Genomic DNA, 14,260 nt, shown 5'->3' with positions numbered 1-14,260 from the left:
ATTCAGATCTCCTATGATGATTACTCTCTCTTTAAGAATAACTTTTTCCAAATCATCAAGAAACTGATTCTTATCCTCTTGACAACGTCCAGTTTGAGGTGCATACACCTGTACCAAAGTTAGTTTTTCTTTCCCTAAATGCACAGTCACCTTTATTATTCTCTCACTAACATACTCAATATCAGCAACTCATGATGAAACCAACACCGTTCCTCATCTCTGTACTGTGTATACTGTTTTCTTAATTTCTTCATTCCTTTCCCTCTCCATTTGGTTTCACTCAGCCCCAGTATCATTAATTTCCTCCTTTCCATGAGGTCGACTAGTTCTTCACATTTTCCTGTGAGACTGAGTAAGTTGATGGTCCCAATCCGTGTTAGTCTGCTCTGGGATTTTTGCATTTTTGCAAGACCCTGTGTGTCAGCAGGCCATAAACCATCATTCTTGACATGAGTCTGCTCATGCTGGCATCTTAATTTAGTTGATAAATACGTTCTGAGGCTCTTATGTGTTTTGGGTTGTTACACTTAGTCTGATGTCAGATGGGGAAGAGTAGAGAGTTTAACGTTATAAAAAAAAAAAAGTCATTTAAACGAACTGCTGTATATATATATACACATACACACAACAGGTGTCCTAGCCCATACAAAGACTGCTCATCAGGTACGTCGTGCGGTCAATGGAAAACGTTGCTTAGGTTCTCGCTGCAAATAAAATTGTAGATTTATGTGCCTAATCGATAGAGCAGCCTCAGATTGGTCTATTGCTATATTCCATTCAAGGGTGTTTATTGAGTGACAGTGACAGCACAACAAGAAGAATAGTTGGTATTTCTAGTAGCAGCTGAGTGAGGTTTCTGTATGACAGTAGTGTGGACACAGCATGGTGCACTAGAAGGCAGCATGTTCAGTGAAGCTGTACTAATGTTTTCTGTTGACACTAAACATCACATTCTGTATAGGATGAGTAGTTTTTGTTTGGACTGACTCTACCTACTCATTATAAAAACAAAATTGAAAATAACTTATGAAACACCAGAGAAAGGACACCTGACAACTATTAGGGGGGGGGGGGGGGGGGTGGCGTGTGCGTGCGTGTGTGCGTGCGTGCGTGCGTGCATGTGTGAGAGGAAGTTTATGAGCACAAGAATGAACAGGTGATTAGCTAACTGTCGATAGAGAGAATGAATGAGCAGAAAGAAATATGTGTACTTGTATATTTTTCACAATAATTGGTAAATCATTCAAATATTGTAATTAACATCTCATTTTAAGTTTAAGCGTAGGCAGTGGGGTTTATTTTTTCCAGAGCAAAGGTGCTGGTACTTGCCATGTAGGTGCTATTACAGCTATTTCCACTCTTCCAACATAAACTCTGATATACCCTCATTGGCACTATCCACTCCTTTCTTTCCCAAAAGCAGCTGCCTTTTTTTTTTTCAAAAGTGTCCAACATTCGGGTCAGTCATTATGAAAATTTGCTTCCTTTTCACCTCGTAGATTTTTTATCTTTCATGATCCTCTTCCCTACGTTTATTTTTGGTCTAGTTTTGTCTTTTAAAGGAGGACTTCTTCAGCCTTATTTATTTCTCATTGATATAAAGTAACTATGTACTTACTGGACTCATTTTGAACAATAATTGCACTTATTTAACTTACAGTAGATTAATTCAAGATTCACGTGAACACCTGCATGTCGCAGAGCAGACATAGAACTGATCAATATGGCATTGGAAACAATGTGAAGTGAACACAGCTTCCTGTTTATGGCTGCGTTACCAATGTATGAAGCCTCTAAAACACGTAAGCCTGATACCAACTTGCGGGAATTGAAAATAAAAATTCAATTCATGAACACAGTACCAGCTGCTGGAGCAATTACAATAAATTTCTCTGTCAGTAAATCACAGTTCTACTTTTAACAAATTTGAGAAAAGAAGGTGTCAGTACTGCGTAGTGTTGCGTACCAGCAGAAAAAAAGCATTGGGTGTAGCGAACATTTTATATGCACATTTTCACTTGATCTTCCATATTTCTGTACAGATGTGTGGTAAATAAAAATAATGCTGAATGAAGGAATCCTACTATTTATGTCTTAATCTCTGATTTAAGAACCATAATGTCTAGAGTAATTCATTACCTTATATCTAATAGAAATGCTTTATCTTAATCTTGACCTTGGTTTTTAAATTTGCTGATACTCTTATTGCTCCATTGTAGGAAACCAGTTTCATTATAACCTGACATTGCATGAGGCATGAGTAAAACTATTTATGAAAGTATTCATAAGATATCTGTAAAAGTTTGTTAGTATGAGTACCTAAACTGTAGAACTCATGTTTTCAAGGTTTAAGTTGTTAAAGAAAGAAAGCGGTACAATCATCACATCTGTGCATTTACTGTAAATCACTTTTATGTATTTCAGGAGGATTTGGACGCAAGTTGCACAGTCTCAGGAGCTTTAAAACATTTTGAAGACTTTGTTGAGATGACAAGACTTACTCTACTTGGTCCAGGTTGCAAGGAACGCCTTACAGCTTCGTTGGACACCATAGTAGAACGGACTCAGGACTTCACAGACTCGGCCTACACTAGTCATGAGCACAGGGAAAACATATTGCTTCTTTGTGATCGAGCTAAACTTGAGCTGAATCAGCTTCTCAGGGTTGGAATAAGTTTGGTAAGTTATTATTTGATTGATTTTGTGGTATTTTTTATATGGATTTACCATGTGATGAAATTATACTTTTTTATTATTTGCTGCATGTTAGCTTCCGTGGCTCAGGCAGTGTCTCACCACTGGCTTCCATGTTTCAAATCCTGGTCATTCCATGTGAGATTCATGTTGAACAAAGCAGATGACATAGATGTTGATTCCCGTGGGGAATCTGAAATATTTGTCCTGAATGAGTAAATTTATAATACCAATATAAATGGTCCGTCATTGGACATTATAAATTTTCCAGCTAACTCATTCTTGGTTGCCAGCGTTTCGCCCTCGAGTGCTAGGGTGGGCTCATCAGTTGGTACCTAGCACACCTACCAATACGCTGGCTAGTGCATACCGTGGAGGCCACAGCGTAGGCTAACTGGAGCCACCGGCAGTGCCAATGCACTAAGAGACTTTGTCTCATTATCAAAAATTGATGCCTGCTTGGCCATCAGATGACATAGATGTTGATTCCCGTGGGGAATCTGAAATATTTGTCCTGAATGAGTAAATTTATAATACCAATATAAATGGTCCGTCATTGGACATTATAAATTTTCCAGCTAACTCATTCTTGGTTGCCAGCGTTTCGCCCTCGAGTGCTAGGGTGGGCTCATCAGTTGGTACCTAGCACACCTACCAATACGCTGGCTAGTGCATACCGTGGAGGCCACTGCGTAGGCTAACTGGAGCCACCGGCAGTGCCAATGCACTAAGAGACTTTGTCTCATTATCAAAAATTGATGCCTGCTTGGCCATCAGATGACATAGATGTTGATTCCAAGAATGAGTTAGCTGGAAAATTTATAATGTCCAATGACGGACCATTTATATTGGTATTATAAATTTACTCATTCAGGACAAATATTTCAGATTCCCCACGGGAATCAACATCTATGTCATCTGATGGCCAAGCAGGCATCAATTTTTGATAATGAGACAAAGTCTCTTAGTGCATTGGCACTGCCGGTGGCTCCAGTTAGCCTACGCAGTGGCCTCCACGGTATGCACTAGCCAGCGTATTGGTAGGTGTGCTAGGTACCAACTGATGAGCCCACCCTAGCACTCGAGGGCGAAACGCTGGCAACCTAGAATGAGTTAGCTGGAAAATTTATAATGTCCAATGACGGACCATTTATATTGGTATTATAAATTTACTCATTCAGGACAAATATTTCAGATTCCCCACGGGAATCAACATCTATGTCATCTGATGGCCAAGCAGGCATCAATTTTTGATAATGAGACAAAGTCTCTTAATGCATTGGCACTGCCGGTGGCTCCAGTTAGCCTACGCAGTGGCCTCCACGGTATGCACTAGCCAGCGTATTGGTAGGTGTGCTAGGTACCAACTGATGAGCCCACCCTAGCACTCGAGGGCGAAACGCTGGCAACCAAGAATGAGTTAGCTGGAAAATTTATAATGTCCAATGACGGACCATTTATATTGGTATTATAAATTTACTCATTCAGGACAAATATTTCAGATTCCCCACGGGAATCAACATCTATGTCATCTGATGGCCAAGCAGGCATAAATTTTTGATAATGAGACAAAGTCTCTTAGTGCATTGGCACTGCCGGTGGCTCCAGTTAGCCTACGCAGTGGCCTCCACGGTATGCACTAGCCAGCGTATTGGTAGGTGTGCTAGGTACCAACTGATGAGCCCACCCTAGCACTCGAGGGCGAAACGCTGGCAACCAAGAATGAGTTAGCTGGAAAATTTATAATGTCCAATGACGGACCATTTATATTGATATTATAAATTTACTCATTCAGGACAAATATTTCAGATTCCCCACGGGAATCAACATCTATGTCATCTGATGGCCAAGCAGGCATCAATTTTTGATAATGAGACAAAGTCTCTTAGTGCATTGGCACTGCCGGTGGCTCCAGTTAGCCTACACAGTGGCCTCCACGGTATGCACTAGCCAGCGTATTGGTAGGTGTGCTAGGTACCAACTGATGAGCCCACCCTAGCACTCGAGGGCGAAACGCTGGCAACCAAGAATGAGTTAGCTGGAAAATTTATAATGTCCAATGACGGACCATTTATATTGAACAAAGCAGAGGCGGGATAGGTTTTTCTCCGGTTACCCCGTTTTTTTTTCCCCTGTCATCTTTCATTCCAGTAACACTCTCCGGTATCATTTCATTTCATCTGTCGGTCATTAGTCATTGCCACAGAGGAGTGCGACAGGTTTCAGCAGCCGGCACAATTCCTGTCCTCACCGCTAGATGGGGGCTTCATTCATTCCATCCCTGATCTGGTCAAATGACTGGAAACAAACTGTGGAGTTTTTATTATTTGCTACATGTATGTATTCTTCCAAAATGTCTGTTTGTCCCTGAGTGTTTCTATGTGCTTGTGAGTGCGAGTCCAATAGATCTTTTCTCAGTGAGTACATATTGTTGGGTTGTTTGGATATCTCTATGTCTCACAGTTACAGAGTTTTTCTGATGTTCCCACCTAATCAATACTGTATATGATGTAAAATTTATTTACTTACATCTAAATTTCAATACTAGTTTCATTTCATAGAGCATCCTCAGTTGTTTGCCCTAACAATTAAAACAGTACATCACAATCATTAGAAACCACTTTCTTTAAGTTTGTCATATATTATTGTCTTTAAATATAATAACCATCCATGTTTCATTTCAGTAGCATATCGCTATTAGTTGAACTAAAACACTCTTCTCGAACCTTTACAAATTCACTGTCTTAAAATCTAGTAACTGTTTGTTACACTAATGATTGAAAGAGTACATTCACAATCATTAGAAACCATTTTCTTTGAATTATTGTTATATATTACAGTCTTAAGATCTAATAAAACATCTGTTCATTTCACTGACGTATCTCTATCTCTTGAATAGGGAACCGTAAGTCCGCCAGGATTATGTAATTTTGTTTCCTCAGAATACTCTTCTCGGATTTTTATAGATTTACTGTCTTAAAATCTAGTAGCTAATTGTTTAATTTGTTCTTATTGTGCCACGTTAAAATCTCAGTAAAATGGGACTTCATGAAATTAGTTACACTAGTATATATATCTTTTAATTTGGCCGTGCAAACTTAGTGTTGAAAAGTGGTTTATTAGCTAGTTTTTGTGCTCTTGATAGTAAGGCTAGGAGGGAACATCTTCAAATAGGTGATTGGTTGCATAATGAATATAGCCTTAGTTGTATGAAACACCTCCTTATAGAGTAAATGTGTTTTGTGATGTGCCCTCGTGTCATCATAGGCCGATTCCCAGTGGCCTCATTGCTAGTGCACGCATGACATTTTAATTAGTAGTGTAAGCAACTGAGGAAGATCCTTGGATCACAATTAGTATTGAAATTGAGATTTAAATACATAAATTTTACAATGCATTTAGTATTGATAAGGTGGGAACATCAGAAAACTCTTTGTGAGTCGTAAACCATCAATACGGAAAAACGAAATTAATCACACATGACATCTCTATGTCTCTTCTAACACAGTGTAAGAAACATGCTGTGGGATCAAGATATACTGTACCCATGAAGGCTAAGGAAATAACAAACTAGATATATTTCATCCCTGTAACAACATATGGAGCAAAAGCTTGGCCTATGACAAAAGAAAGGAATGAAAGTCATATTCAGGCAACAGAAATTAAGTTTCTGAGAAGCATGGTTCAGAAGACAAGATTGGTAGTGGTGGTGATTATTGTTGTAAGAGGAAGTACGACTGGGCAACCATCCTCTATTAACACTAGTTAGAGGGAGGGGGTATGGAAAGGGAGGGGGTCTGACATTTCAATAAATGAAAGTATCGGCCAAAGAAAGACAAGGGCCATGAAGGTCATGAAAATGAAAGACTCCCTAAGCTTCACATACAGCAGTACTAACATTTTCCATTGACACTGCTTGTCTTGGAGCTTGCATTACAGATTCCCATTCCATGGGATCCATGCCAACTAGCAGCTGGACTTGAAGTGACGCTGTTGATATGAACATTGCTAGGGTTACCAGCAGAGAGAGAGAACAAGAGAGAGTTGCACACTAGATGCAAAATTCCATACTGGCCTGCACACAGCCATGCACAAAGTTTCGAAGTTTTTAATGCGGAATAATTGTTACAATATCCTGCGATAATTAACAATGTCATTTGAAATGTCCTGATAAAGATACGATAGGTATAGACATGATATGGGATTTTGGGCTTATGCCACGTCAAGAAGACAGGGTAAAACTCTTTATGTTTCATTTTCATTGTTGTTAGCTCCCATTAGGAGTGCTGTTCCAGTATACAGCGAGCCACCTGGTGACGAACGAGCCTACCATTCAAACCCTTATTATTGTAGAAGACTTCTTTGAGAACAGTCGAGATTTTCTTCTAAAGACACAGGGCAAAGTTCTCTGCAAAATGTAAACAGTTTCATGTTGTTTTCTTGATGCAGCATAAACGCAAAATGCCATATCATGTCTACCAGTACGGGCCGTGAAAGCATCAATGTTAACGATAGATATACTTTAGGCTAGGAAAATGATGTTCATTATTGATACTAATTTCCATTGCTTCCAGAATAAATGAAATATAATTCCATTGTAAATTCTCAGTTCTCTTCCCCTTATTTCTCAGGTACCATTCTCTTTTCTGTTCTCATTCTTGCAGTGCAGTCTGACAGTCACCACAGTGAAATCCAAGATTGAAATCAAATTGATGCAACTATCCAAATAGTTCTTGTCTGTAATAAACTTAGAACTATTACTATAGACATGAAATAGAAAAATACTGTTTTTCCAGAGAAGGCTGTTATTCAAAGAGGTAACAGTAATGTATCCTCCTCCTCTTCCTTCCTGTCTGTCCTCTTCTATCTGGAGAATCTCAGTTTTGTGCTTTTGTTTACTGATGTTTCCTCCTCATTTCGATATTGTCAATGGAAGATGATTGTATTGAAATATGAAAGTAGTTAATATTGTTTGGTATTCATTTGATAATTCTTTGAGAGTAATTCTGAATGTGTGGTCTTTCAGGAACAGTGTGAAGGTAATTCTCCTACGAGTGAAATGGAAAACGCTGTTCTCGGGTTATTACAAGCTACACATGACCTGAAACAACAGTTAGAACAAACAACTGTGGAACAAGCCAGTGACCTTGCGTCTATTATTCGCGCAGGCCATGACATGGTGGGAATAATGAGAAATGTGGCCCTGGCATCTGATACAGAGCGGTTAGAAGAATGTTCCGACAGGTTCAATGAGTACATTGAGCATATATTAGAGGTAAGATCCTTATAATCCATCTCATCATTGAACTGTGTATTCTTATACCTTAATAAATAGTAAGCTTATTCACTTACTTTGCCCTTCCTTACAAAGATTATCTAAACATCTTTTCCAATTTGAAGATCTTGACTGACATGTAATAGTGCAGGTGAACAAAGTATACCATATTTACTCATATATACTGAATGGCCAAAAGTCATGGGAAGACACTGAATGTGATGTTAATAACGAGTTGCTCCTCCGTGAGCCCTCAAAATAGCAACAATACGGTGAGGCATCAACTCTACAAGGTGTTAGAATCGTTCTGGAGGGATCTGGACCCACGCATCTTGCACTGCTACCCACAGTTGGTCTTGTGTAGTTGATGCTGGGTTCATGGAGTGAACACCAGCATCGACAGCATCTCATAAATGCTCGGTTGGATTAAGATCGGGGGATCTTAAGGGCTAATCCATGGTTGTAACTTCGCAGGAGTGCTCCTCCAACCACCTGTGCGCGGCACATTGTCCTGTTGAAACATAGCATCTCCATCAGGATAGTCTAGGGCCAGAAAGGGATGCAGATAGTCTGAAGGAATGTCCACATAATGTGCACCTGTCAGCGCTCCCTGCAGCCAGACAATATAACCTAATTCCGACCATGAGAACGCCGCCCAGACCGGAACTGAGCCACCTCTCGCCTGGACACAACCTTGTTGACACACATGATCCATAGCTCCATGGGGCATACGCCACACTCTCACGTGCTCATCAGCTCGATACAACTGGAACCGCCATGCTGTTGAATACTGTTGAGCTGTTTAGTTGTTTACTGCATGTGAGCGTGTGAATTCCTGAACTGTCTGTGGAATCGAACCAACGAACAGTCATCGTGTGTTGAGTAGCCCGTAGCCCTGTGTTCAGATCCAGCTGCCTACACACAGCTGCTGTATGAGGTGACTGGACGTGGGGAAAATGAAAGTAAGGATTAAGTGTCCGCAGGTATAGCAACGGGCTGGACCGCCTACTGTGCCATAAGGAAGAGAGAGAGACTTGTAAATAGACTGCAGTTAGTGAGTGTGGCCACTCATGATTAATTAGAATTGTGTCTACATTTATCCTGAAATAAATTGGAGTAATGAAACAGGCGGAGTTTTAATGTTACCAGTGATGCTTTCATGGCCCGTAATTATAGACATGATATAGGCCAGGGCCTCTCAGGGTGCATGCGCCTGGTGCACACACTGTGCATAGTGCAAAAGACGACTTTGCATGGTTAACCAGAGTGCAGCAGGACCAATGTACTGTGCAGAGGAACTCTGCACCCCTGTTTGCACGCATGAGATTTTGGGCGTTTGAGAGGCCCTGATATAGGCTTTTGGGCTTATGCCGTATCAAGAAAATAAGGTGAAATTCTTTACGTCAATAGGCAGAGTTTTATTCGTAACAGTACAATAATTGATATGTAAATGCAACAGGTACATGGACAGTAGCAAAATGGGATGAAAGTAGAGTTCAGGTGGTCGAGATAATTTTTCTGAGAGGTATCTTAGGAAAGACGATAAAAGATAGAATCAGAAATTAAGAGATTAGGAAGAGGATTGGAGTTTCAAAACTACAGGACAGGGTAGAAACAAGCAAGCTGAAATGGTATGGACACATAATGCAAATGGGAGAAGACAGAGTTCCAAAGAAAATATTTACAGAGAAACCGACAGAAAAAGAACCACAGGGAAGGCCTCAAAAGAGGTGGATGAATACAGAAGGAAAGTATAGAGAAGAGAGAAAAGATAGAAGAAATACTGGAAACTGGGAAAGAGTGGTGGAGAGACAGACGATGATGGGAGGTCCTTGAATAATAATAATGATGATGATGAAGCTGATGATTGATAATAATAATAATAATAATAATAATAATAATAATAATAATAATAATAATAATAATAATAATAATAATTTTTTTTTACGAGGGATTGTGGAAAATCTTCAAAAAGACACTTGTGAAGGTCCGCACTCCACAAGTGTGTGGGATTCTTACCCACTAAAAACCACACACCCTTTTCCCACGATGTGAGTCATCACCCCGGAACTGCTCTCGCATTACTTCAGGGTGATATCGTGCTTTGTCTTTCAGACGTCTTCTTTCTTCATTTCACCTTTACGAACGTTCGTATGCTTCCAAATCCTTCTTCTTCTGACGAAGGATGTCCTCCAATTGTACTGCCACGTGATCCCAGGATTCCTGGTTTCGCAGCATCACTGAAATAACATTATCTGTTGTCAATTCTCCTAGTTCAGTTTCCACACATCTTCTCTGAATCGTCCAGTGGCCGCATAAAAAAAAGGTGTGATATACGTCGTCAATATCATCGCAGTATATGCATGCTGCGTCACTCGCTCTGCCCACTTTATGCAGGAATTTCCGGAAATATCCATGTCCTGTTAGAAGCTGCGTGAGGTAGTAATTTACTTCACCATGGGCCCTTTCAACCCAGATATCCAAGCGTGGTATCAGTCGCTTGGTCCATTTGCCTCGAGGGTCACTTTTCCATCTGAGTTGCCATGGCCTCATCAGTTGACTGAAGGCGCGCTTCTTTGCACATTTCTTTCCCAGCTCTCCTTTGGTATGCCAGATTTCATGCTGCTCCAATACGAGTAGGTCTATTGGGGCTATTGCTGCCACTGTGAGGATTGCCGGTTCGGAAACAGTGCGGTATGCACATGCAATACGTAAAGCCGCTCTCCGTTGTACGGCAGCTATCCTTCTCCGATACCAAGCAAATCTCAAGGATTCAGCCCAGATTTCAGAACCATATAGAAGCACTGACTGAACCGTCGACATGAGAAGACGTCGTTTACTGGATTTCGGACCTTTAATATTTGCCATTAGTCTGCTAAGTGCAGTCATGTATTTTACTGCCTTGTCTGTCACTCTCTGAATATGAGTCCAGAATGTGAGCTCGGAGTCAAGTGTCACTCCTAGATATTTTGTGCTCGCAGATGTTTCTATCACTAACTCTCCAACAGTCATTGGTACAAGAGTTTCGATCCTTTTCCTCGTCAGAAGAACTATCTCCGTTTTGTGTTCGGCTAATGTTAGACTGTGGCTCATCATCCATTCTTTTATGCGCCGCATCACCTGGTTCAGTTTAATTTGAGCCATTTCAACATTGCGAGCTACTATCAAGGCGGCCACATCATCAGTGTAGCCCACAAGCTTCGTGTCCTCTGGCATCTCCAAACCTAACAAGCCATCATACATTATGTTCCAAAGATCTGGACCAAGGATCGATCCCTGCGCTGCACCAGCCGTCAGACACTTTGTCTTTTCTCCATCCTCCGTATCATACAACAGAGTGCGATCTTTGAAGTAATCTCTCATTATGCGCATAAGATATTGTGGTAGCTTGAAAGTTTCTTCAAGAGCTACCAACATGTCGCTCCATCTTGCCGAATTGAAGGCATTCTTCACATCCAGGGTCACAAGAAGTGTCAATTTACGGGAATGATGGTTGCCCGTTTGTGCCCTTTCTGCTGTATTCACCACCTCCCACACTGCATCTAGCGTCGAGTGTCCTCTCCGAAATCCATGTTGGCAAACAGATAGATCCCCTGCTAGTTGAACTGCTGAGAGGATTCTGGGCTGCAGAAGTTTCTCCAGGCCTTTTCCAGCTGTGTCCAGCATACATAAAGGTCTATAACCACCAAGTTTTCCTTTGCTGATCAGAACCAAACAAGCCATTTTCCATCGGGGACTAAAAACACCCGTTTGCAGGCAATGATTGTACATATTCAGCAACAGTTCTGGGCATAGTTCTGCTATTATCTTTAGCACTTCTGCAGGTATACCATCTGGTCCTGGAGTTTTCTTGTTTCTAAGAGAGCTAATAGCTCTATTCAGCTCTTCTACAGTAAAGAGGGGTATATCATCCAGTTCTTTCTCGTCGTCACAGTCAATCCTCTCTGGATGGTCTGGGAATAGTGTATCCACAATTTGTTTAATTGTTTGGGGATCCGCACTCGGGGTTGAAAATGTCCCGAGTTTCTTCATGACAATCTTATAACCTTGTCCCCATGGATCATCTTCTACTTCTTTAGCCAGTGCCCACCATTTATCGGCTTTACTTTTTCTGATTGCATTACGGAGTTCCTTCTTCGCTGACTTGTACTCCGCTATGACTGAGGTATTCTCTTGACTGCCTCTCATCCTCTGAGCCCTGCGTCGAAGTCGCAGACAATTCTTTCTCAGTTCAGCAATCTCTTCGGTCCACCAGTACGCTGGGCGCTTGCTGTTTCGCGGTCTCCTTCGGGTCATTGAGGCGTTGCATGCTTGATGGATTAGCTGCATAGTGAGTTCAACACATACACCAGCTGCTTCTTTCCCTCTACGAGCAAAACATTTTTCAGTTATGTTGTCCATTCCATTCCGAATTACATCAATGAACTTTTCCTTGTCAATACCGGCTATGTTCCACTGTGCTGGCCTGCGCAAGATATTTCTTTCTTGAGGAGGTTCTTGGAGCAGTCGAAAGATGATACATTGATGATCGCTCCCCGTGTAGTTCTCGATCACTTGCCATTCGTAAATCTTAGGCGTAATATCCTCTGATGAGAAGGTTACATCCGGTATTGTTCCCTAACATCCTGGCCGTCGAAATGTTGGCACATTTCCAATGTTGTTGACCACCAAACCTGTTCTGGCTACCATCTCCATTATACGACGTCCTCTGGAGTCTGTTTGTGGCATGCCCCATTCCAACGCTTGAGCATTTACGTCACCAGCGACCACTAGTTTTTTTTTCCATTCTGCGTATTACGTCCTCAAGACCATCAAGTTTCATCTGAAAGTTGGAAACAGATTCATTTGGTGTAAAACAGCAGCTTACAATAGTGATTCCCCCAGTCTGTACCCAAACAAAACCGTCATCGCATCCATGCTGTGTTACTGGGACTTTTCCTGGATCTGGTATCCAAATTGCAGCTGTTCCGAGGTTATCCACAAACCACTCTGGATGGTCTCTCTCTTGATATGGTTCGCTAATAATAACGATGTCTACTTCCATCTCGTAAATCAGCTGTGTCATAAGATCGTTAGCTGTTTGACTCCTGTGCATATTTGCTTGAAGTATTCGCATCATTTACTATGATTTTTTACCTTTTTCAGAGCTTCACGAAATATTGCACATGCTCCCGATCCAGGAATATGATTTCGTTCAGCTTCATTGACCCCCTTGTCTGAACAAAGCATGCATCGTGGATTGTTCTTTTTACAGTCTACTGCCTTGTGGCCAGATTCTCCACACTTAAAACAGAGCTTGCTTCTGTCGGGGCCTGTGCAGTTCCTTGCCAGATGTCCATATGATAGGCATTGGAAGCAGCGAGGTAACATAGTTCTAGCTCGTACTCTGCAGTATAGCCATCCTATCTTGATTCTTCCTGCTTCCAGTAGTTTCTGAGTGACCTCGTCTTTGGTTTCGAAGATGGCAAGTTTCTGTCCCCAGCTGTTTGGTTTCGAGACCGATATTTTCAATTCTCCATGGGGATTGCCAGAATCTCGTCTTACAGCTTCCTCGACGTCTGCGGCGGTAGTGACACCATCCATGTCTCGAATCTCCAGTGTAGTTCGGGGGGATTAAAGCCTTTACATCGCCATCTCGTCCAAGGGCATCTCTCAGAGAATTACTGAATACCTCCCTATTTTCCATCTTAGTTGTTTTGTTAAATTCAAGAAGAACAGCTCCCACTCTTGTTTTACGGATAGATCGAATGCCTGCTCCACTGTCTTCCGGCTTCACCCTGTCTCTGATATCCTTCAAAACATCAGCGAAAGTCTTACCGCTCATTGGTTTGATGATTACGGCTTCTGAACGACTCCTAGATTTAGAATGAGGTCGTTTCCCACTTTCGCTAAGCACTGTACTTTCAGGATTATTACTGGCCTGTTTCGTTGGGATATCTTCGTGCTTCCTATCCTCATCCTTCTTCTTTCTCTTCTTTTTGGACAGAAACGTTTCCCATTTTCCTTGATCTTCCTCCGAGTCATATGTCACTGTTGATGTGTTGGACAATTCCTTATTCTCCGTGGTAGTTGGTCTCTGCTCTAGTTTTTCTGCAGATTTCTTCCACGACATCCTGCATGTTGCTCCAGCCTCTAAAGCTTCTTCCAGCTTCGTGAGGCCATTCTTTATTTCCGTTTTTAGGTTCTTGAGAGGAATAGCCATTATCTTCTTCAAGAGTAATCTTGCAGTCTCAAGATGCACCTCTTCTTTGTATTGATTCTCCATTATCTGCCGACTGATATCATCAGTCA

General features: G+C 41.4%; 1 protein-coding gene across 1 annotated transcript in view; it reads left to right on the top strand.

Moving 5' to 3' along the window:
- alpha-Catr (alpha-catenin related) overlaps positions 1–14,260 on the top strand; it is a 503,757-nt gene that overhangs the window by 377,539 nt on the left and 111,958 nt on the right. The window contains exons 6-7 of the mRNA XM_067145828.2: positions 2,425–2,679; positions 7,721–7,969. Of these exons, the coding sequence (XP_067001929.2) occupies positions 2,425–2,679; positions 7,721–7,969 (504 nt within the window). The remainder of the gene's footprint in view (positions 1–2,424; positions 2,680–7,720; positions 7,970–14,260) is intronic.

This window comes from Anabrus simplex, chromosome 4 (genome assembly GCF_040414725.1).
Source record: "Anabrus simplex isolate iqAnaSimp1 chromosome 4, ASM4041472v1, whole genome shotgun sequence".
NCBI classification, from domain to species: domain Eukaryota; kingdom Metazoa; phylum Arthropoda; class Insecta; order Orthoptera; family Tettigoniidae; genus Anabrus; species Anabrus simplex.
Note: the sequence above shows the minus strand (reverse complement) of the source record. Positions and strands in the feature narration are given on the sequence as shown.